Raw genomic sequence first — 25279 nt, 5'->3', positions numbered from 1 at the left:
GATTATGACCTTGTGAAATTGAAAATTTGGAAAAACCATCAGGGATCCTCTTGGTGACAAGCTGGTAATAGCAGGAGAGGTTAGAACCCTGAGGAGTGACCTGCTTGACCCAATCTAGTGAATCAACTCAATCGGTAGCTGAGACATCTTGACCTGCCAAGCAAGAGCATGAATCATGCATTCGTTACAAGTTTCAAAGTAAGCTTAATGGGGAGGAAGGAATGTTTTGTTACAGCCATTTAAACTTAAGCCTACTCTCCCCAAGGACCAAAGTGAAAGAGGAGAACATGTTTCTTGTTTGTGATGTTTTGTACCTTTTTACTATACATCCCCAGAAAATATTGCTTTGTAGAGATTTGGAATCGGAGGATTTGGAGTTCAAATCCTGGCCTGGCTATTTACTCTTTAGGTGAGAAAGTGGGAAAATGATGGTTCCTTTCTGAGTCTTGGTTTCTATATCTCTAAAAGGGGGAAAATGGACTACAATTCCTTTAAGGAACTTTTAAGCCCCAGATTTACAATTCTATGAACAATTATCCCCACTTACAGATAAGGAAACTGAAAGGAAATAAGAGAAAAGAGAAGGTGAGAAGGAGAAGAGACTCAGTAAAATTAGGTGCCTTCTCCAGAATCCCATAACTAATAATGGAAAGAGCTGGAGTTTGGCCCTGAGCCTTCCCTTTCCAATACTACCAGATCTTCTTGACCTCCTTCATGAAGGTATGTGGTATGGAGTAAATAAGATAATGCATGTTAGGTCGCGTGCCAAATACAAACCTTTGTTTTCCCTAAGTTGATCAGCACCAGGGCTAGCTCCAGATGTCCAATCCCCCTCTTGGCACCCACAATCTTAAATTGAGATGCCATTTCATAATGTGGTTTTTCAAAGCAAAATTCTCGTGGGTGTGTTGGAGGCTGTGTTGGCCTGACTTACACACACAGCTTTCTTCCATCAGAGATGATTTGAGTTGTGGGTGTAGGAATTTCTCTCTCACCAAGAAGAAAGTGATTTTTTTCATGAGTCACATGAGCTTTCTGTCAATAGTCAAAAATAACTTTGTAGAATTCCATCATTACTCTGCTCAGGCCCTTTCTAAGGTCAAAAGGCAGCACAACATATGGAAAGAATCCTGGAGAAAAGATATAGGGTCAAATCCCTCCTCTGCAAAGCTCCATTCTAGGCTTTAGTTTCTATAACATGAAGGAAAGAGGCCATGTTGCCCTGAGGATTGAGAGCCATCCTTGTAATCAAGAAAACCTGGGTTAAAATCCTACCTCCCCAAAAATACTAGCTTTCTGAAATCTTGAACAAGTCACTTAACTTCTCAATATCCTGAATAAAGGAATCCAAGATCATAAGTTACCAATTTGGTGCCAGTTTATACTGGTAGACAAAATTCCTTACACCAATGAAATCATAGGTCTGGTCTAAAAAAAAAATGAAAGCATTGGAGGGGGCAATCTCTAAAGTCCCTTTTAGCTGTAACAGGGCCATGATCTAGTGTTTATATGAAGTCTCCTATCCTATAAGAAAGCCATGTTGGGTCTTAGGACCAGATGTGCAGTTATCAACTTGAAATTGGGATACTTAAGAAATGAATGTGAGCTATTTAATAACATTAATATTCACCCACACACTTCTTCTGAAGCTTAATCCCCCTGACCTTTTTCCAAGCCCCCACATCTCAAATAAGTATGTTGTATGCCATGGTGTCGAGAACTTTATATATAATATTATGCAATATAATAGAGACTAATTGGTGTAGAGAGACAGTCCACTGTAAATAGATAGAAAGTCAGCATCACAGTGATGCTGACTTTTTATCAGAGTCACTGAAGCCCAGGACCCTGAGAGGGAGGAACCAGGAACTTGGCAGACCTGGTTATACAGTCCCAAGCTGTATAGACCTCAAGCATTGCCCTCAAACTTAATAATCAATGAACCAGAATTTCTCAAGTGTCTAGTATGGATCAAGAGCTGGATCAGATGCTGGGAGTAAACATAGAAAGAATGGAACAATTCCCACTTTCAGAAAGCTTGCATTAGAAGGGGGGAACAATTAGTTTGTATTCAACTAACTGATTTATTAAATGTTGGGTGAGGTGTGATCTGGGCTGGAGGAGGGAGTGTTCCATGCTTCAAACCACAGGTCCTTTATATAGTCATCCAGTGGATAGTACAGTCAGGGATGTGCTGAAGTTAGCTTGTACTCGTTTGTGAGAATTGATTATTAAATTTTCAGTGGTAGAAGTTATACCTTAGAAATTAGCAGAATTACAAATAAGGACTCATTTTATTGTTTTGTCAATTGTCTAGACTCAGGAAATTGATGGAAAAATGTTAATATTATAGATTAAACCTGAAAGTGTATTCTGTAGGTAAGTGATTCAGTAGAAATAGAAGTAGAAAATAGAGGTTTCAAGTCAGGAAGATCTGAGTTCATATGTGACTTCAGACACTTAATAGCTGTGTGATCCTGGACAAATGACTTTATCCCATTTGTCTTAGTTTTCTCATCAGTAAAATGAGCTGGAAAGGGGGCAAGTTGAATGTGGAGTCTCAGTTCCCTCAATGATAAATTTTCAGCTGTTATTAAATAGCAGGCAATTGGGTGGCTCAATGGATAGAGTACTGGGACTAGAGGCAGGAGGACTTGAGTTCAAATCTAGCTTTAGACACTTACTAGCTATGTGACCCTAGGTAAGTCACTTCATCCTGTCTGCCTCAGTTTCCTCATCTGTAAACTGAACTGGAGAAGGAAATGACCAACTATTCCAAGATCTTTGAGAAAATCCCAAATGGGGTCAGGAAGAGTCAGAAATGACTAGAAAGACTGAATTATAACAACGATGTTGCTATTATTATTATTTTGTTCCCATGGAGCCAATTGCTAAACATTTACCAGCAAACTCTTGATCACATTCACATACAAAGAATGAGATAATCCTCACTTTCAAGGGACTTACTGGCGAGACAAGAAGCTATGTGTATTGGGTCCCATTCCCTAATTAGAGACTAAGCTCCATAAGGGCAGACTCTAAATCTCCCCTCTGCCCAGCAGTATTCTGCATACAGCTGATGCATAATAAAGGTCTATTGAATGAACAAATGATGTTGTGGGAGTGACCTTGGGTTCCTGAAGGCTAATTTATGCAAAATATAAGCTCTGCCAAGTCCCACCAAGATGAAAAAGTTTGTGCATGTGTATATTATCAGTGATGGGCTGGTTTAAGCACCAATCAGATAGCCAGCCACAGATACTCATGAGAAGAGGTTGCCATCTATAGTGGAAGAAGTAGCATCAACACTTAAAAAATCAGGAATTTCAGGATCATTTATCTAGAAGTGGAGGAGACCTCAGAGATCAACCCCCTTCATCTTATAGATGAGATCACTGAGGTGCAGGAGGTGAATCTATTAAAAATTCCAAACAGCAAGAACATAGAAGCAGTTAAGTGTTAGAAGTGGGATCTGGGGGCAGCTAGGTGGCGCAGTGGATAGAGCACCAGCCCTGGAGTCAGGAGGACCTGAGTTCAAATCTGATCTCAAACACTTAACACTTTCTAGCTGTGTGACCCTGGGCAAATGACTTAACCCCAGCCTCAGGAAAAACAACAACAACAACAACAACAAAAAGTGGAATCTGAGCCCAGGACTCCTGACCCTAGAGCCAGATTCTTGCCATTCTAATAGGATACCTCTCATACCTCTCTACCCTTCTAAACCAATTCAGACAATTCCAAATATGTTTAATTGAAATGAAGCTCTTTTGGATAGAGAGCTGTACTCTCTGAGAAGAAAAAAGGTACTTCTTCTCTGAGGAATTTTAATATGGAAACGTAGGTGTTGTCAGATAATGGATCACTCAGCAAGAGATAGAGGAAGAGGAAAATAGGGGAGGAGGGGGCGGAGTTGGTGACTCTCCTTGAAGAGGCACTGAGGGGGTTGCCTTCTTGGGGCAGGGACCCGGATGAGACAGAACCCTGAGTCTCACCCAACCTGATGACTGACTCCCACCCACTGCCGGTGATTCACATGAGTACATATAATACTGCCAGAAGGAACCTAGAAAGCATTGCTAAGGACGATAAAGTCTTGGGCAGGAAACTGAAGACCACAGGGGCACAGATGGTATTTTTGTCACTGCTGCTGCCAATCTGAAGCAAAGGCTCTGAAGGAGAAGAAAAGTGAATCTGGGAAGTGAACAGCTGGTTGAGAAGATGGTGTCAGAGAGTGGGACTAGGATTTCTGAACCTCGATTTAAGATAAAGATGTGACAGACTTCTGGCTGGGACAGAGTGTAACGAACAAGGGCTGGTAAGAAGATATTGGCTCATCGATGGATTGGCTCATTCACTGGGAAGTTGTGGAAAATGACTAATGTAAAAACAATAAAATTTAGAAAAACTCAGTAAGGCTCGATTAATCTCACTTTTTTTTAAAACATAGTTTTATATATATATATATATATATATATATATATATACACACACACACACACACACACACATATATATGTATATGTATATATATGGTGTGTGTATATACATATATATGCATATGCATACATATATATATGCACCCACACAAAACAAATTGTATTTCTATATAAACATACAGGTATATTTATATATATGAAACACGTATGTGTGTACATATGTATATCTCTCAACGTTTATACATGTATGCACACATAAATATAAATATAATTTGTTTTGTTTCTCAATCACATTTAAAATATTTTTTTAAAATTTTAAAAATATTTTGAGTTCCAAATTCTTTCCTACCCTTCTGCCCCTCTCCACTCCTTGAGAAGCAAGCAGTATAATATAAATTATACCTGGAACTCATTTCCTTATTAGTCATTTAACCTAGATTTTAGTTGACAAAGCTTCTCATTATTCCTGTGGAAGAGATGTCAAGGTGTGGACTAGACAACAATACAGTTAGGTGGGTTTAAGAATGATTGAATTGTATGCCAAAGAAATCATAAAAGGGGGAAAAGGACCCACATGTGCAAAAATGTCTGTAGCAGTTCTTTTTGTAGTATTAAAGAATTTGAAAATGAGCAAATGCCCATCAATTGGGGAATGGCTGAATAGATTATGGTATATAAAAGCAATGGATTATTATTATTCCTTGAAAAATGATAAAGACTGATTTTAGAAAGAGCTGGAAAGATTTACATGAAATATTGCTGAGTGAAACAAGCAGAACCATGAAAGCATTGTGTATAGCAATAGCAAGTTTATGTAATGATCAATTATGATAGACCTGGCTCAACCCAGTGATTTATAAGGAAATATGTAAAAGTTAATGTACATGTTTAACAAAAAATATTTTTTTGCATGTAACTGGGGAAAATGAAAAATTAAAAAAAGATTGAATGGAGTCATTCAACCACAGACAACTATAATAACCAGCACTTCTCTAGGTTTACAAGAGCTTTACAAATATTATCTCATTTGATCATCATAAAGACCCCAAGAGGCAGATGCTATTATTATTTTCATTTTATAGATGGGGAAACTGAGACTCTCCTTTACACAGGGCTTTACAATTTGTGGTTGCTTTCTTCACCACCACCACCTTATGGGGTTGGTAATTCAAGAAGCATTGTTGCTATTTTGTAGTTGAGGAGAAAGAAGGCCTGAGATTTTGACTGACTTGATTTTGGTCACATATCAAGTAAGTTTCTGAGGTAGAATTTGAACTCAGATCTCATAAGTCTACTCTTTTCACTCTATGACATTATTTATTCATATGTAGAGCTGGAAGGGGCCTCAGAGGCCATTTATTCAAATCCTTTAATTTAGTGATGAGGAACTGAGGCAAGAGAGGTACTTTACGGCCAATCACATAGCTAATAAATGCCTAAAGAAGGATTTGAACTCATCTCCCTAATTTACCAACCACACTGCCTATTAATATAAAATTATATGATATAATATCATAGACTTAGGACTGGAAATCACTTTAGTGGCAATATTCTGAGGTCACAGATATGGAACAGAAGGGAAAGTGACTTGTGGAGGATCATCACAAGGATACTAAGCAGAAGTGCCAGAATTTGAATCCAGTTCCTCTGACTCTAAAGCTGGCTCTCTTAAAGCAAAAATCTCACAGAAAACCTCAAATATTTTACTGATGCCTTTTTGTCTTAGCCTTAGTTATCATCATTTCATACTGAATCACGGTTTGTAACAAGGAAAAACAATTAAGCAAAAACATCTGAATAATGTACTGGTGGTCCCCACCTATTGGCCATTGAGAAAAAAAAGTCATGGGTCCTCTGTGACATTATCTGGTGACTTCCCTTTAGGTTATAAATAGTTAAATCCCTTTGGGACATAAATATCTATATTAAAAAATTCAAAAGAAAAACCTGTTTCACCAGATGCTATATCAAAGCCATTTGGACAGAGTCAATGACTATTCTTATGCTCCTAAGATAGGTGTCCTCCCCCAGCTTCCTTCTGGGTTCAGCTCCTTTGCCAGTTCCCATGGGCAATCTTCTGAATCGTATTCCATGCCCTTTACAAAATCACACATATTCCTATGTTTCTAGGTTGTGTCCCCTCAGGAGAATGTAAGTTACTTGAAGGCAAGATGAATCTCCTTTTTTTTGGTCTTTGTGCTGCTAGCATAGTGCCTAACTCCTGACAGCCACTTAATAAATAAATAGCTCTTGTGCTGAACTGGATAAAGGCAACTCTCGACAGAATAAAGAGCCAAACTCAGGATTTGTGACCAAGAGAGTGACTTGTCCAGTGAGTTAGGGCCTGACTTCCTGACTCTGGGTCCACTGCTTTTTCTACTTTGCCATTTGTGTGTGTGTATGTGTGTGTGTGTGTGTGTTGGGTATATTTATTGTCTGGTGAAGCATTTTAAGAATAAGGTTTTTAAATGTATAAAATAAAATATTACAAAGGAAACTAATTATATTGAAATATAATTATCAAAATATTTTAAAAACGGTCTGCAGAGACTATATTAAGAGCCACTAGTGCACGAGGGATTTATAGGAAGAGAAAGGGGAGCATGGATAAGAAGGAAGGGCCAGGCTGATTAAAGCACAGATCCAACCCAGTATCGGGGGAAGGGTGACAGCCAGGGCAGAAACCATGGTCGGACTCAGAACTTGACCACACAAATTAGGATTCCACATCTTTGCCCATTCTTACCGTATTTTCCAGAACAGAGCCAGCCAGTGATTGCAATAGTTATGTGAAGTTGTTTCCCATCAGTTAAAGGTAAGAATTCAAATTCTTCTATGGCTCCCACTCGTTTCTTCATCTTGTAGCCTAAAGACCAGAGGAGCATGGATTTAGGGCTGGAAGCACCTTAGAAGACGCTGACTCCAAATTTCTTATTTAAAAAAAATCATATATTTTTTAATCATCAAAATTTTGTGTTTTCTGTCTCCTACTTCTTCCCCCATTGAGGACAAAAGGACAAATACAGATAGTTAAGCAAAACAAATCTCTGCATTGTTGTTGTTATTTGTGTTTAACTCTTCATAACCTATGGACTATAGCATCCATGGGGTTTTCTCGGCAATAATAGCAAATGATTTGCCATTTCCTCCTCCAGTTCATTTTATAGATAAGGAAACTGAGGCAAATAAGGTTAAATGACCTGCCCAGGATCAGACACCTACAGGAAGATGAGTCTCCCTGACCCGAGACTCAGCACTCTGTGCGTGAGGAGTCCTCTCACTGCCTCAGACATACAAATACATGTCTCATTATGCACTCCATTTTTCATCTCATCAGGAGATAAGGAGCACCCTTTACCATTAGTCATCCGGAATTGTACCAACCCTCTCATTTTGCAGATGAGAAAACTGATTCTCTGCCAATTAAGTGATTTGTTTAGGATTTTACAGAGGGTAAGTGCCTGGAGCAAGATTTGAACTCAAGTCTTCTTGATTCTAAAACCAGTGTCTTCTCCAATACAATGCTGCTACAAAAGCAATTTAATTCAATTTATCGATAGAACATAAATGACCAGTTTCCATTTGCTATAAATACCATAACACAAACTCTTTTCCTGCTTTAGTTAATTATCCTGGTCACAAACTTAGGTCAATGACTCTCATCCCCTAAAAGTATCTCCCTTGTGGCTAGGAAGTCATTAAATGCTTAATCTTGTGCTCTGTTGTCAAATCAAATCAATTCTAAACTTTCAGGCCATTTGCAGCTATCCCCTCCCCTCCCTTGCCAGCTTCCTTTTATGTGGTATCGTCTCTTAGGAGAATGTAGCTTGTTGAGGGCAGGAACTGTCTTGGTTACTTGAGTTTGTATTCCCAAAACGTAGCAGAGTGGTTGGTATACAGTAAGCTCTTAATGAATGCTTTTTCTCTATGACTAACAATAAAAAAGCTAGACCCAGCTCCGACTAGGTGCGGAAAAGGAAGATACCTTGAAATCAGTTTCTTAGGCAGCTAGAGGAAGGTCTGTGCTATCCCATTATTCCTATAACTTGATAAAACAACAACAACAAAAACCATCCTGCTGTCTAGTTACATTCCTCTTAGGTGTTGGGAAGAGGAATACATTGTATACACAAACCATGATACAAAGTCATTCTGAGGAGAGAGTGCTAATGGTGGGGGGCACGAGGAGAAGAAGGGAGAGTTGGGGGAAAGTATTCCAGAAGGGCTTCATGCAGGAGATGGCGCCACAGCTGTGCTCTGAAAAAATTCAGGGTGCGGATGAGGACCCCAACACACCCTTTCCCCAATAAGAATGGGACACCGGGGCATCCTGTGGCTAGTTAAGGCCGGTTCCTGTTACTCTGACCTGCATACTCTTTCTCAGGTCCTTTCTGACTCATGTAGTGAAGGGAGTTGGAGGCAGGAGGAAGATAAGGGAATAAGCATTTATATAGCACCTACTACATACTATATACATACCCTGTGCTAAGCACTTTACAAACATTATCTCATTATCATAACCTCAGAATCAATCGATTAACCCCATTTTACAGATGAGGAAAGTGAGGTAAATAGGTTCAGGGTCTGAAGCTCGCTTTGAACTCAGGTCTTCCTGACTGCTCAGTAGGTATTGTTATTCTCCTAATTTACAGTGGAGGAAATTGAGTTCAGTTACTTGACCAGAGTCATTCAACTAATAAGCATCTGAGGAGGAATTTGAACTCAGTTCTCCCAGACTTCCCAGACTCCAGACCCAGCATTCTATCCACTATGGCGCCCCCTAGATGCCTGACTGTTGATAGTGACCAATGTTAATAAATATTCCACAGGTAAAAACGGACGGCTGTGTGGGGGGGAAAGCAGTGGGACCGCGCGATTGCAGAACTCTGCAGGCTGTGGATTCAGCAGCAGCATCTTTCTTTGGTGCTGGTGATTGGGCATCATTGGACAGGATGCAGCCCCTGGGTGCTTGTGATGGTCCCGATAAAGAACGGAGTGTGGACAGAACAGAATGTGACGGGGGGGAGGGAGAACTCAGAGTGAGGGGGTGCAGAGTGGGGTGCAAGTCCCCAGCTAGGCTCTGCCATGGGAACAAGGGCGAGGGTATCTGAGGACGGCGTTCAGGGCTCCCAGGATGGAAAGCCAATTGTTAAATTTTCAATGCGAGCATTTACACCTCAGAAAAATTTTTGTTGATTGCTGACTGTCCAGACTTAAGAAAGTGATGGAGAAAATGGCAATAATTCAGATGAAATGTTAAGTGTGTCCTGTGGGCTTTCTTTTTTTGCCCTAAAGAGATGATTGTTAAATATTTGCCTGCTTGGGACTCTCTTCAGGTGGAGATTTGAGCTTGGATCTGTAGGGGTTAATGGAAATCGTGGCAGAGTTCAGAGACATTGACACAGTTATCCAGTATGTGGCTCTGGCGCCCATGGTTTCCCTACTTCCTGCCTTCCAACAGTGATTCCATTTAAGCAATAAGGACAATTAGCCATGAGTCATACTTGGTCGTGTGTGGCTACACGGTCATGCTCATGTGAAAGCTGGAAGGGGAATCTACTCCAACCTACTCATTTTTAAATGGGGACACTGAGTCCCAGAGAGGTTACACTGGTAGTAAACGGCAGAGATGGGATTTGAACCCAGGTCCAAAATCAGCGTTCTTTCCACCATACCATGTCCGTTTACTGAGCTGGCATTTGATGACAAGATTGGGTGTGAACTTGAAAGCGGCCGGACGACGTGATTCATTTCAGAATCACCGGCAAGTTAAACAACGAACAACCTCCCCGAAGAGCACGGCCGCTGCCGTCCTGCGGCTGAGGGAGAAACAGCTGGCCCTGCAGGAGAGGCTCCAGAAGAACCAGCTGCAGCTTTCCCACCTTACCTGTCAGACCGGCTCCTGCCGCTCCAAACAGGGAGGTTATGACGGCAATCCCTGCCACGGAGCCCAGAGCAGCTGCGCCCGTGGTGCCGATGATGGCGGCCGCTCCTGCGGCCATGAACGGGGCAGCCAGGCCGCCTGTGAGCCCTGCAATGGAACAGCACCGGGGTCACCGGGTTCCCTGTAACGCTGCACATCAGAATTCCTTCCCAAGCCCCACCTCCCCCTGATGTATCATTGTTAATGCTCTCAAGTCAGGGGCTGTCCGATTTTGCATAGAAAAATAATTACAGCAATAATAACAGCATTTATATAGCACTAACTATATACCAGGCTAAATGCTCTACAAATATGATCTTATTTGATCCTCACTACAACTCTGGAAGGAAGAGGTTACGATTATCCCCATTTTACAGATGAGGAAAGTGAGGTAAATAGATTCAGGGTCTGAGGCTAGCTTTGAACTCAGGTCTTCCTGACTGCTCAGTATTAGTTTTCTCTACTCTTAGGCTTAGTGAAATTAAATGCTAAATAAATGCCTTTTCACTCCTTCATTTTAAATATGAAACTAATAAGGTTATTATAACAGCCTGATTGAGAAATGTAGGGATCTGAGGCGCCCCCCGCCCCAGGTGGCCTAAGGTCACGAGCCCGGGGAGTGGGAGCGAAGCCGCCTTCCCTGCTGGGCCTTTAGGTCCCAAAGCCAGCCAGACCTCCCTGCACTTTTACTCCGGATTCCAGGCAATCTTTCCCTTCTTGGCAGCTTGGATTAGATTAGGGAGTTTCTGGACCATGCCCCAGAGCCCTGAGGAGTGCTCACCGATAGCTGTCCCGCCTCCAACAGTGGCCAGGCCGATCAGGAGATAACGCTTCCATTTCTTCCGATTCTCCCTCTTTTTCCTTGAAGCTTCAGCAGCTCTGGGAGTGGGGAAGGGGAGACGAGGAAGAAGAAGAGGAAGCAAGACCGCTGAGAGCCTCCTGAGGCTTCCGGGCCCCAGATTCGCCACAGTGCTGGGCCAATCGTGGGGATTCCCTCATGCAGGCTCAATGACAAGAAACACCAGGGATTCATCATTTATATTAAAGGGCCGAGGAGCCGAACGGGACACAACGTTCAGTATGTGCTTTTACTTACCCTGCTGATCCGTCCTAACTGGGCTGCAGTTTGAATAATGAAAAAAAGGGTTTTAAAAACAGATGTACCAGTGAAATATACCCTGTGATCTTCTCTGTGCTCAGTCCCCCTTCTCCCCTGGCCCCAAACCGCTCCCCCAACCTAGGATAGCACAAGCCAAGGTCTTAGAACTCGCCACACCTGCCTTTGGGCCAGACTCGTTCAGACTTGAAAGACAAATTCTTAAAAAAGTGGAAAAGGAGACACATGTATACACATACATACATGTATATAAAATATATACAACCATACATGTGATATACAACATATATACACATATATACATAGATACCTTTTTTCTTTTTTAGCTTAATAGAGTTAGAAAGACCACTCACCCAGATTTTCCAGTCACACTGCTCAGTTCTTAAGTGCTATATCAGAATCTTAGAATGTCAGAGCTGGGAGGGCCTTGGAACCCAGGAGGTCAGACCTGGGAGGGCTAGAACCCAGGAGGTCAGAGCTGGGAGGGCCCTTAGAACCCAGGAGGTCAGAGCTGGGAGGGCCCTTAGAACCCAGGAGGTCAGACCTGGGAGGGCTAGAACCCAGGAGGTCAGAGCTGGGAGGGCCCTTAGAACCCAGGAGGTCAGACCTGGGAGGGCTAGAACCCAGGAGGTCAGAGCTGGGAGGGATCTAGAACCCGGGATGTCAGAGCTGGGAGGGATCTAGAACCCGGGAGGTCAGAGCTGGGAGGGCTAGAACCCAGGAGGTCAGAGCTGGGAGGGCCCTTAGAACCCAGGAGGTCAGACCTGGGAGGGCTAGAACCCAGGAGGTCAGAGCTGGGAGGGCCCTTGGAACCCAGGAGGTCAGACCTGGGAGGGCTAGAACCCAGGAGGTCAGAGCTGGGAGGGCCCTTAGAACCCAGGAGGTCAGACCTGGGAGGGCTAGAACCCAGGAGGTCAGAGCTGGGAGGGCCCTTAGAACCCAGGAGGTCAGACCTGGGAGGGCTAGAACCCAGGAGGTCAGAGCTGGGAGGGATCTAGAACCCGGGATGTCAGAGCTGGGAGGGATCTAGAACCCGGGAGGTCAGAGCTGGGAGGGCCCTTAGAACCCAGGAGGTCAGAGCTGGGAGGGGCCTTTCTGAGCCTCAGTTTCCCCATCTATAATGAGGGCATGATAATATGCACCATCTACTTCATGGTGACCTGATAGAATCAAACAAGTTACATCAAGTAAAACACTCCTAGTTTTGCATGGAACCATAACAGGAAAAATGCATCTCTACCACTGGGTCACTAGGTGGCAGAGTGGATAGTGCTGAACTTAGAATTAGTAGCCTGAAGTTCAAATGTGTCTCAGATACTTCCTCACTGTGTGACCGATCTCCCATCAGCAAAGTCACTTAACCTCACTTTGCCCATCTATAAAATAGTTAGCATAGCTGTTAATAATTACAGCTCGATAACAGCATCTATCTCCTCAGGCTGCTGCAAGGATCCAGCGTGATACCACGTAGGAAGTGCTCTGCAGACCCAATAGTCATATAGATGCTAAGTACAATGATAATGATTTTAGCACTATCAGTTTGGATAATGTTTTACAGCTTACAAAGCACTTTCTTCATGGCTATCCTAGGAGGTAGGGGGTACAGCAATGGCCACTCCCACTTTACAGATGGGGATACAGCCTCAAAAAAAGTTACAAAACGAATAAATGCCAGACCGGGGACTCCTGACACTTCACCGTGTGCTGCCAGTCATGACACTAAAAGCTCTCTTCTTCCTTCCCCCTTCACACCGTGTGTGCTGCGCTGAGTCCCAAGGGTATAGCTCAAAGCCTAGGTGCAGAGGTGACCCCCAGCCTTGAGTGAGGTCTGTCCAATCATTTTTAAAAATGATTTCCAGCTAGAACAGTTAAATTTGATCAAAAAAATGAGTTTGGGTCATTAAAAGGTTAATTGCAGTTAACTAGAAAATCTCCTCACTTGAGAACATCAGCTGGTCACGCGACACTCCTTGGAAAGAAGACGTTAAAGAAGCCATTGCACCCATTTTACAGATGAGAAAACTGAGGCTCATTCCCTGAGAATGGATTTTCCTGAAAAGTAATAAAAGCCACCTTACTCCGACTCTTCTTCCTGTCTTTCCTTCAGGCTCTCCAGAAACATCTCCTCCAGGTTCTCCAGCTCCTCCGGGGGTATTTTCAGCAGACAGGTGACGTGGCACACAACTACCCTGGCCCGAGCATCATAGCAGCCTTCAGATGGAACAAAACCATGAGAGATGAAGAAGGTGCTTTTACTGATATTATCAAGAATCAAAAGAGTTCTGGAGCACTTCAAAGGATAAAATATTAAACTTTCCTCAGCATGACCCTGTGAGGTAGAGTGTGTGTGAGGGGGGTGTGGAACCCAATTTACAGATGGGAACACTGAAGCCCAAGGAAGTGGAATCTCACCTCAGATCACATTAGAAAAAATCAGAATCAGTAGTCAAACCCAGAGTCTTTGATTCCAATCCTGTGGTTAGGACTTACACACTACTGATCATGAATGTTACTAGAAAGGATTCAAATTTCTGTGATGCCTTTTCTCTCTTCTCTTTCCACACACACACACACACACACACACACACACATATGTATTTTTTTTTCTTATGGAAATAAGTCCCCAAAAGTTATTGTGTATTTACTCTGCAAGGACCCATCCAGGCTGCAGAGAAAGGCTGTGACTAGGATGCTAGATTAGGAGTTAGGAAGACCCAAATTCAAATCCTAGCTTTAGTCACTCACTAGCAAGCCATTTAACTGCCATCTGCCTCAGTTTCCTCATCTGTAGAATGGGATACCACCAGCACCTCCCTCCCAAGGTGATTGTGAGAATTCAACGAGTGATTGACTGCTGAATGAGTGTATAGAACACCTTACAAACCTGGATGCATTTTTTGTATCCATTTACACCTAGTAAAAAGGCTGAAAAAGCAAAGGGAGGGAGGGCTGGAGGAAGGCTGAAAGGCAAAGAGCAGGTAAGCCGGCCTCTGCTCTCTCACTCGGGCACACCCTTCTCCGGCCTCCCCAGACCCGCCGGGCGGCTACGTGCCGAGGGTCAGACTGCTCGGGCCTTCCGGTTACTAGGTCAGTCTCGACGGCTCCTCAGGAGTAAATAGCTGGTATCAGAAGCCCAAGATAATCAGCGCTAATGGGGCTGAAACAACCTTCGGCAGCTGTCATTAGTCAACGAGAATTATAAATTGCCATTAATACAGGTGTCACTGATCAAAGTTGTGGTGACTAAGCTGGCTGAACATGGGCCAAGATGCACTCCAGCGGTTACGATTTTCCAGCGGCCTCCGATGTCAGCCCCAAAGCCAACGCTCCAAATGCTCCAGTGCCGGACGGCTGCCTGGGGGAGCAACAACCATAATATCGATAGTGCAGTGTATCGAGGTTATCTCATTAAGTCCTCACAATAGCCCTAGGAGGTACGTGCTGAGATTATCCCCAATGCACTGATGAGGAAACTGAGGCAGAGAGAGACTCCCTCAGAGTCACCCGCTAGGTCCGAGACCATGTTTCAGCTTGGGTCTTCCTGTCTCTGGTTTCAGCCGCCCAACAAGGTGCCTCCCATACTGCCAGTCCTAAGAGGGAGGGAGAGCTGAGGGCATCTGAGACTCACTGGAAGCAAAAAAACCAGGGCTCGAGGTAGGGGATGGACATTTTCATGTCACAGGGGGCTTGAAGGTTTGCAAATCAGCAACTGGAGACCACCCAAAGAACAGAGGGAACAGTGACCAATCAATCAATAAGCATTTATTAAGTGCCTACTATTTGCCAGGCCCTGTGTTGTGTTCAGCTCTGGGTACCAACCACAGTTTAGGAAGGACATGGATAGGGGAGCAGAAGTCTCTGTGCCAGGCTAAACATTCCTAATTTCTTCAACTGGTCACAGAATTACAGGCTGAAAGCTGGCAGGAAGCTGGGAGAGCAGCCAGTCCAACTCCTCTTGAAGATGAGGAAATTGAGACCCAGAGAGATGCAGGTACTGACCCAAGATCGAGTTCAAGACACCCGAAGATCTAGATTTATAATCACAATCCCACTTGTCCTCTGTGGGGTAAGTTCTATGACTTCCATTTTATCAACGTAAATGGGAATGCTGGATTAAATGGGAGCTGGATCAATGATTCTATAATCTCTGAAGAACTGAGAAGATGCGGCATAGAAGGCAAAACTTTCACTTGGAGACTGTTTCATGGCTCCCTTTGTATTCTCTTTAATGAGTTCAACACCTGGCCCAGAGTAGGTGCTTAATAAATGCTCACTGAATGGCAGAAACTGGGTATTGACCTACACCTAACACCCTGTTCCAAGATAAGGGTGAAATGTTTTCATAATTTGGACATAAAGAGTGATACTATAAGCAAATGAGAAGAACAGAGGATAATCTACCCCTCAGATCTGTGGAGAAGGAAGGCAAATGCAATGTGGATAATTTTTATATTAAGTTTAAAAGTTTTTATACAAACAAAACCAATGCAAACAAGATTAGAAGGGAAGCAGAAAACCGGGAAAAAATTTACATCCAAGGGGTCTGATAAAAGTTTTATTTCTATAATATATGGAGAGAATTGACAAATTTATAACACAAAGCATTCTCCAATTAATAAATGGTCAAAGGACATAACTAGACAATTTTCAGATGAAGAAATTAAAACTATTTTTAATCATATGAAAAAATGCTCTAAATCACTACTGATCAAAGAAATGCAAATTAAGACAACTCTGAGATATCACTGCACACCTGTCAGACTGGCTAAGATGACAGGAAAAGATAATGACAAATGTTGGAAGGGATGTGGGAAAACTGGGACACTGATGCATTATTGGTGGAGTTGTGAATAGATCTAACCATTCTGGAGAGCGATCTGGAACTATACTCAAAGGGCTATCAAAGTGTGCATACCCTTTTATCCAGCAGTGTCTCTACTGAGTCTTTTTGAGTCCCAAAGAGATCTTCAAGGAGGGAAAAGGACCTACATGTGCAAAAAATGTTTGTAGCAGCCCTCTTTGTAGTGGCAAGGAACCAGAAACTAAGTGGATGCCCATCAATTGAAGATTGGCTGAATAAATTATGGTATATGAATATTATGGAATATTATTGTTCTGTAAGAAATGACCAGCAGGATGATTTCAGAAAGGCTTGATGCTGAGTGAAGTGAGTAGAACCAAAAGAACATTGCACACAGCAATAAGATTATGCAATGATCAACTATGATTCAGGCCAGTTCCAATGATCTTGTGATGAAGAGAGCCATCTGCACCCAGAGAGAGCACTGTGGGAACTGAATGTGGATCACAACATAGCATTTTCACCTTTTTTGTTGTGATTTGCTTGCTTTTTGTTTTCTTTCTCATTTTTTCCCCTTTTGATCTGATTTTTCTTGTGTACCATAATAAATATGGAAATGTATTTAGAAGAATTGCACATGTGCAACATATTGGATTACTTGTCTATGAGAGGGAGAAAAAATTTGGAACACAAACTATCTTTGCATGTATTTTGAAAATAAAAAAGTTAAAAATTTAAAAAATAGTAAACAATAAAAACAGTTATAGAAATAAATACTTACTGCCTGGTAGGTTGGCTGATATGTTGGCTTGTATTCAAGAGCACTAATGTGAAAGAGGAAATATTTCCATTGGGATGGTGTAGAGAGGATTTCAGTGGGGTAGGGGTTGGACTAGTTGACCTTTGTCATCTCTTCCAATTCTGAAGCACTAATTCTAAAGATCTCAGTGATAGTTAAGATTCATTTGTTAACCTAGAGTCTGTGAACTTGTTTTCAGAATATATATTGAGAACAATATTTCAATAATTGGTTTCTGTTATGATTGAATGAGTTTTGTTTTGTACATTTAACATTATTTCAAGAAGGGATCACAACACTGCAAAGAAATTTGGGACACCAAAAAAAGAATTAAGGATCGATACAGGAGAGCTTCTAGGAATTCCAGACGTGCCAGAGTCCACTTGGAAATCCAAGCTAAATGAGCCTGGGCAATTAAAAGCTTAGGGAAGCATTGGGATGGGGTAGGAAGAGCATGAGCCCAGACGTGTCATCTTAGCTTTATGGACTTCAGCTCCCTTATCTGCTAAATGGGGATAATAATGTTGAGAACACCTAACTTTATCAACCAGCCCCCGACATAGGAGCAGTTCCTTAGTAAGAGTTAGGTTACCGAGGGCATTTGAAAAAGAGCACATTTCCTTGCAGATGTGGAATGACACATCTGTCTCCAATTCTACTGTCAGAACTCTGGCTTCCCCTAAGCATGGACTCCACGTCATAGTATATGTTCCAGGGCCTTTCTTTCTTGTTATTTTGATTTTATTTCTCATGTTTTAATTAATTTTTCCATCAATTGAAGTGGCTATCTTCAACATAGAGAAGTTCCAACTCACTTCCAGCTGATCAATGATGGACAGAAATAACTACACCCAGAGAAGGAACACTGGGAAGCGAATGTAAATTGTTAGCACTACTGTCTATCTACCCAGGCTACTTATACCTTCGGAATCTAATACTTAATGTGCAACAAGAAAATGGTATTTACACACATATATTGTATCTAGGTTATATTGTAACACATGTAAAATGCATGGGATTGCCTGTCATCAAGGGGCGGGAGTAGAGGGAGGGAGGGGAGAATCTGGAAAAATTAATACAAGGGATAACATTATAAAAAAAATTACTCATGCATATATACTGTCAAAAAATTTATAATTATAAAATTAATAAAAAAAATTTCCATCAATCAAAGTCTGCTTTCTCTCCTCTAACTTCACCGAGAAATTCATAACAAAGTTAAATCAAATTCCTACTTTGGTCAGGTTAAAAAGAAAAAGTGTCAAATCGATCCCTTGGATCCAGCAGTAGGTGGGCAGCATCATTCTGAATCCTGCAGAAGTATAGCTGGGCATTGTGTTGATCAGATTCCTAAATCTTCCAAACTTATTTGTCTTAAAAATATTGATTTTATGGTATAAATTGTTCAGTTTATACAATCTTCTCTTTTCCCTCCCATCTCATTCCTTATAGGGCAATAGTACTCATTACATTAATACCACAACTTGTTCAGTCATTCCCCAGCAGATGGATATCCCCTCAATTTCCAATCTTTTGCCACTAAAGAGAGCTGCTATAAATATTTTTATTCAATAGGGCCCTTTTCCTCCTTTTTTCCCCTTTAGGACCTAATTGTATATTTATTTCTAGGTCAAATGGTACTCATAATTTAATACTCTTTGGGATACAAAATCCAGAATGGCTGGACCATTTCCCACTTCACCCACAATGCATTAATGCACATTAATATGTTTGGTTTTTTTCCCCCCACAGCTCCCCAATATTTGTTATTTTCCTTTATTTGCTAACTTTGCTAATTTGAGAAGAATTTCAGTGTTGTTTTAATTTGATTTTTCCTAATTATTAGTGATTTAGAGCATCTCTTTATATACAATTAATAGTTTGAATTCATTCCTTGGAAAACTTCATATTTTTACCATTTATCAAATGGGGAATGGCACTATGTTCTATAAGAGATAAGTCATGCTTATCAGAAGTCACACTCTTCTCACTGCCCTTCTTTTTTCTACGTTCCCCCAGAGTCCAGGGAAATCTCTCAGAAATCTAGTTTAATGTTTAATTGCCCTTTCAGAGGGATTAAATAAGCAAAGAGGTCCTATAACCCACGGGCGGTCAGTGAGCCACAGCTGGTAGGGCAGAGCCTTGTCAGGGAACAGTTTCAAGCATCTTGAACTTGGAACTTTCAAAGTTGTAAATTAAAGAGTTAAAAAAAAAAAAAGTAAAAGTAAACTCATGAGAGACTGAATCCTTCAAGGTTGGAGAGATGCAAGAAACCTTAGGAGATGGTGTGACCCTCATTCTGGGGAGGATTTCCAGAAGAACTAGAAAGCATGCTTATCCCTTGGGTAAGGCTAAAAAGTTTAGAGGGCTCTTGGAACACAGAATCTAAAACTGGGAGGGCCCTTGGAACACAGAATCTAAAACTGGGAGGGCCCTTAGAACACAGAATCTAGAACTTGGAGGGCCCTTGGAACACAGAATCTAGAACTGGGAGGGCCCTTAGAACCCGGGATGTCAGAGCCGGCAGGGCCCTTAGAACCCAGGAGGTCAGAGCTGGGAGGGATATAAATTGTTAGAGCTAGGTAACATGGTGAGAATACTAGATTTGGAAGTACAGGATGTGGTTCCCAACTGTTTGCTGGGTGATCCTGGGCAATCAGCCTCTGTGGCTTGGCACCCTCACATAAAAACAGAACCTATAGAAAGGAGTTTTGATCCCCTGGGCCTTAGGTGGAGATGACTTCTAAGGCACCTCTGATTCAACAAGCATTTAATAAGTGCCCACAGTAACCCTTTCCCAGGTGCTAGGGATATAAAGATCAGACTTCCCACTTTTAAGGAGCTTACCTCCCATTTACAGCTTTAACCCTGGAAGACAGATTTTGGAACCTTGATCTCGGAACACAGAGCACGAGAGAGAGAGGGGACCTCGGGTGCTCTCTGGTCCTGTGACCTCTTTTCATAATTGGAAGAAGGCTTTGAGATGCAAAGGTCTGAGTGTTAAGTCACACAGGATTTGTGACCAAGCTAGAAGAACTGAGTTCTCCTAATTCTTATAATCATATTCTTCCTACTATTCTACATTTCCCCTTGGAGATCACAGAATTACATAAACCAGGACTGGACAGCACAGTCAATACCTGAGTTCAGTCAATACTCGAATAATACCTCTTCTAATACTAGATGAAAGCCATACGATTTTATAGTATGCAAAATACTCTGCACCTATTACTATTTCATTTGATCGTCACAACAGCCCTATGAGGTAGGCATTATCTCGATTTTATAGATGAGGAGACTGAGGCACACAGGGTTAAATGACTTGTTCAAGGTCACACAACTGGTAAGTGACTGAAGGCAAGATTTGAACTCTTGTAATCTATCTGCTACACCCTCTAGCCACCTAGGATAGCCTTGGAAATGACTGTTGACTAGCACAGCCCTTCCTCCCAACTGTCTTTTATCATATTAAAAAATAGATTCTTAGCAATAGTTTTTGTTTTTATATCACTCACATTTCCTAATGTATCCCTTCCCCTAAATTTCATTTTTCTCAAAGCAGAAAGTTACAAGAACTGCTAACTCTTGAACCCATGTCTAAGACCCATGGCTTTCTTACTTTTAAAGGATAATAGTCATCCATTGGTCTTAGGAACCAAAAATTTTGGTGCAATTCCAAATAAAAGTAATTAATTATCTACTAAATACTTAATAAATGCATAATAAAAAAAAAACTGTTATAGATGCCTCCTTTTTGCCCGATATGCAAGAATACATACACCATCAATGTATGTACAGAAAAACATGCCCATGTACACATACCAACCTACATACACATGAATATTCAGGGAAATATGTATGAATACATACAATATCAATTTGCATATTAAAAACATGTACAAATATATACACAAATGTGTATATCTATACATACATATGCCCAAATTTGCAGGGAAATATGCAGGAATACACAAATATATATATATATATATATATATATATATACACACACATGTATGCATGAATATACAGGGAAAGCTGCATAAGTACACACATCAAAAATACAAATATAGAAAAATATGCACAAATAGATATGCATATATGTATATATATACACACACTCACATACACATATGCATAAATAAATAGGAATATATGCACAAACATGTATATACACATATATATGCACAAATATACAGAGAAATATGCACACATATATGTGTATATATACATATATCTACCCTCATACACAAAATTTGTATTCATGTATATTACAAATAAACTTATGCATACATAATTGTATAAATATAAACACAAGTGTATATATATATATATATATATATATATATACACAAAGGAAATATGCACAAATTTGCAGGGAAATATGCATGAATACATACACAATCAATTCAAGTATAGAAAAAATAAACAAATATATATACACATGCATATGGAGTTCTTATATATACACACACACACACACACACACACACACACACACACACATATATATATATGTACACACACAATATAAATATATACACCATCAATGCAAGTGTAGAAAATATGCACATACATACACATATGTACATACACATATACACATCATATATGCCCAGGAAATCTGCATGAATACACACACCATCAATGCAAGTGTAAAAAATACACATGGATATATATGTATGTGTATATGTATGCACGGATAGACAGACACATGAATATAGAGGGAAATAAGCCCAAACACACATACCCATAATGTACATTTTATAAAGGAAATGTGTGGAGAGGGAAGCAAATATATAACAAACAGGCAGTTAGTTGCTGCAGCACAGAATAGTCCTGGCACCTGGAAAAACCTGACTTCAAACCCAACCTCAGACACTAGTTGTGTGACTCTGGGGCAAGTCACTTAATCTCTAGACGTCTGCCTCAGTTTCTCCAATTGTAAAATGGGAATAATAAATGTATCTATCACTTTGTTTTGTTGTGAGGATCAAATGAAATAATATCGTAAAGTGCCTGGCACATAGTAGGTGTTTCATAGTAGTTAATAATAGGTGTTTAATGCAGTGCTATGGATCTCTTACTTAGGAGAAAGAGTGGGCTATGCAACTTGTAGTTAAAATTCCAGACACAAATCCCAGCTTTTCTCCCTTCCTCTCCTTTACACAAGTTGCCTGTCCCGGCCTTCCCGCATGGACTTGTCTGGATGGCATTCCATCTCCAGCAGGAAGTTCTGGAACTCAGGTGCCAGACTCCTTGGGACACAGAGCTGGGTTCTCCTAGCTAGTTAATGCTGTCCAAATTTATCTTCAGTGACAGCCGGAGGCAAAAACATCATCTAAAGAAGCCCTGATTCTACTCTGGGAAGCCATATGGGCTCCCCCAGAACAGAAGGAATTCCTTACAAGGGAAGTTTCTGTGGTTTGGAGCTAATACTAGAGAGCTGCTGTTCAAAATTTGGCAAAGCTTCCTGGTCATGGATCTCATCTTTTCAACAAAGGGGAAATGTCTTCTGGTCAATTCTGGTTATATTCTCAAAAGTGCCCTGTAAAGTTTCATGAAACAGGTTCTGCACGGTATCATTTTCTATGAAGGAGGCACTACGTCAAAAATAGGAGGAAGGGCTGGTAATGTTCATTGCTAGAGCTTTTAAAAAGCTATAAAGGCAGGATCCTGAGCCCAGTGAGATGAACAAGGACCAACTCTGACATCCCAGGTTCTAAGGGCTCTCCCGCTCTGACCTCCTGGGTTCTAAGGGCCCTCCCAGCTCTGACCTCCCGGGTTCTAAGGGCCCTCCCAGCCCTGACCTCCTGGGTTCTAAGGGCTCTCCCAGCTCTGACCTCCTGGGTTCTAAGGGCCCTCCCGGCTCTGACATCCCAGGTTCTAAAGACCATCCCAGGACTGATATTCTGTTCTAAATACTCTGCTACTGTTGGCATTCTGTGTTCCAGGAGCCTCTCCTAACTTTGACATTCTACCTTCTAAAATTCCCTTTAGTTTTGACTCTCTAAGGTCCCTCTAACCTTCTATGTTTTAGCCAAGTTCCTGTGCTGATAGCCTACATTTATTCCACCTCTGACTTCCTATCTCCTAAGCTCCTTTTCAGGGGCAGCATTCTTTGACTCTTCCTGTCAATGACTGGTGTCCATGATTAGCTCACTAAAGCAGTTCCTAATCTGCAGGGAGCATTCCCAGGCTACTGAATCCTTAACTCCCCATAATTACACCAATGTGATTGAGGGCCACCAGATTAACCTTCTGGATGTTATCAGCACTTCACGGATTTATCAGAACATAATACTATTTAGAGAGGAGAGAATGATTACTTGGAGATGTACCCGGACATTTGGTTATTCTTGCGGATGAAGACTCTGGACCTGGAATTTATTTAATGTGTCCCACTTCCTCTCTGGTGACCCCTGCATTCTTCCCCAGGGAGAACACAGGGCTACAAGGAGGGAGGAGGGCTGGAGAGAGCACTGTCATGAAGGCTGCTGCAGTGGAGGGAAGGGAGAAGTCCCCTTGGGCTTAGACGTCCCAAGTCCAAATTATGGCCTGGACACAAACTCTGTTCTAGGGCCTCCAGCTACCCCTCAGCTCCTGAAGAGGCCAGACTTTTTCAGGATTTTTGGTATTGTTTTCATTTGTGGTCCTTGGCCCACAGGCCACAGATTCAGAGCTAGGAGGACCTTTGCAATCAGGGTTCCCTCCCAACAAGAAAATCTGTCTCACTATTAAAGACATGAAATTATGAATAAGCCCAAACCTTCCAATTCAATGGCTATGATTTTATGAGTAATGGCCCTAGAATTAAGAGGATGACCCCCCATTTTTAAAATAAGACTTGGGAAATCAAACTTACCATTTCTGAGAGAGAAGGCCAGAAGATCCTAGGAAACAAAAGGAAACTGGGGATTTATATAAAATCAATGATTATATGCATGGCAATAACAAGATTATAAGATGATCAGTTCTGATGGACGTGGCTCTCTTTAACAATGAGATGATTCAAACAAGTGCCACTTGTTCAACGATGAAAAGAACCATCTACACCCAGAGAGAGAACTGTGGGAACAGAGTGTGGACCACAACATAGCACTCTCACTCTCTGTTATTGTTTGCTTGCATTTTATTTTGTTTCTCTTTTTTTTTGTGCAGCATGATAATTGTATGAATATGTATGCCTAAATTGGATTTAAAACATTATTTCTCTTTTATTATTATTATAGCTTTTTACTGACAAAACATATGCAGTGTATGTCTTAAAACCTTGCAAAAACTTCTGTTCCAACTTTTCCCCTCCTTCCCTCCAACCCCCCCCCCCATGGCAGGTAGTCCCATACATGTTAAATATAACATTATTGCTATCATATTTCACATATATTGGACTACTTGTCATCTAGGGGAGAGCGTGTGGGAAGGGGGGGAATTGGAACACAAGATTTTGCAAGAGCTAATGTTGAAGAATTATTCACGTATATGTTTTGAAAAATAAAAAGATTTAATAAAAAAATAAATTAAATCAATGATTAAAATTCTATTATGATTCAAGCTGTCACTTGAAAGGGACTTTAGAACAGAGACCACTACTCCCTGAAGGAACATTAAAGATCATGGAGTCCAACTCTTTCATCTAATAGGTAGGGAAACTGAGGCACAAAGAAGTAAAAAGCAAGTTCATTGCTATCAATTTGGGCAAATGATGTTCGCATTGCCCCAGGGTCTCTGTTTCACAGGTAAGGAGAAAACACAAAGATTTTGGAAAACTTATTTAGAAGCATTTAATACACGGCCAAAGATCCATGTTCTTGAAGTACTATAGCCCAGCCATTTCCCTTCAGGAGGAAAAGACAGTTCAGAGAAAAGATGATAGAACACAGAATACCAGAGCTGGCCTTAGAAACTGAATGTCAGAACTGGGAGGGCCCTTAGAACCCAGGAGGTCAGAGCTGGGAGGGGCCTTAGAACCCGGGAGGTCAGAGCTGGGAGGGCCCTTAGAACCCAGGAGGTCAGAGCTGGGAGGTCCCTTAGAACCCAGGAGGTCAGAGCTGGGAGGGCCCTTAGAACCCGGGAGGTCAGAGCTGGGAGGGCTCTTAGAACCCAGGAGGTCAGAGCTGGGAGGGCCCTTAGAACTTGGGATGTCAGAGCTGGGAGGGCCCTTAGAACCCAGGAGGTCAGAGCTGGGAGGGCCCTTAGA

General features: G+C 41.6%; 1 protein-coding gene across 8 annotated transcripts in view; it reads right to left on the bottom strand.

Moving 5' to 3' along the window:
* The window catches only part of TMCO4 (transmembrane and coiled-coil domains 4), a 108474-nt gene that overhangs the window by 68361 nt on the left and 14834 nt on the right, over positions 1 to 25279 (bottom strand). For 7 of the 8 annotated variants that reach the window (XM_074306064.1, XM_074306059.1, XM_074306065.1 and 4 more), the window contains 5 exons: positions 23945 to 23972; positions 13558 to 13690; positions 11144 to 11241; positions 10327 to 10470; positions 7186 to 7305 (listed from right to left, as the gene is read on the bottom strand). In XM_074306064.1, the coding sequence (XP_074162165.1) occupies positions 7186 to 7305; positions 10327 to 10470; positions 11144 to 11241; positions 13558 to 13690; positions 23945 to 23972 (523 nt within the window). Of the gene's footprint in view, positions 1 to 7185; positions 7306 to 10326; positions 10471 to 11143; positions 11242 to 13557; positions 13691 to 14363; positions 14495 to 23944; positions 23973 to 25279 lie in introns of those variants that run through there. The other variant, XM_074306063.1, reaches the window with a different exon arrangement.

Source organism: Sminthopsis crassicaudata, chromosome 3 (assembly GCF_048593235.1).
Source record: "Sminthopsis crassicaudata isolate SCR6 chromosome 3, ASM4859323v1, whole genome shotgun sequence".
In the NCBI taxonomy this organism is placed as follows: Eukaryota; Metazoa; Chordata; class Mammalia; order Dasyuromorphia; family Dasyuridae; genus Sminthopsis; species Sminthopsis crassicaudata.
This window is presented reverse-complemented; position numbering and strand designations above follow the sequence as displayed.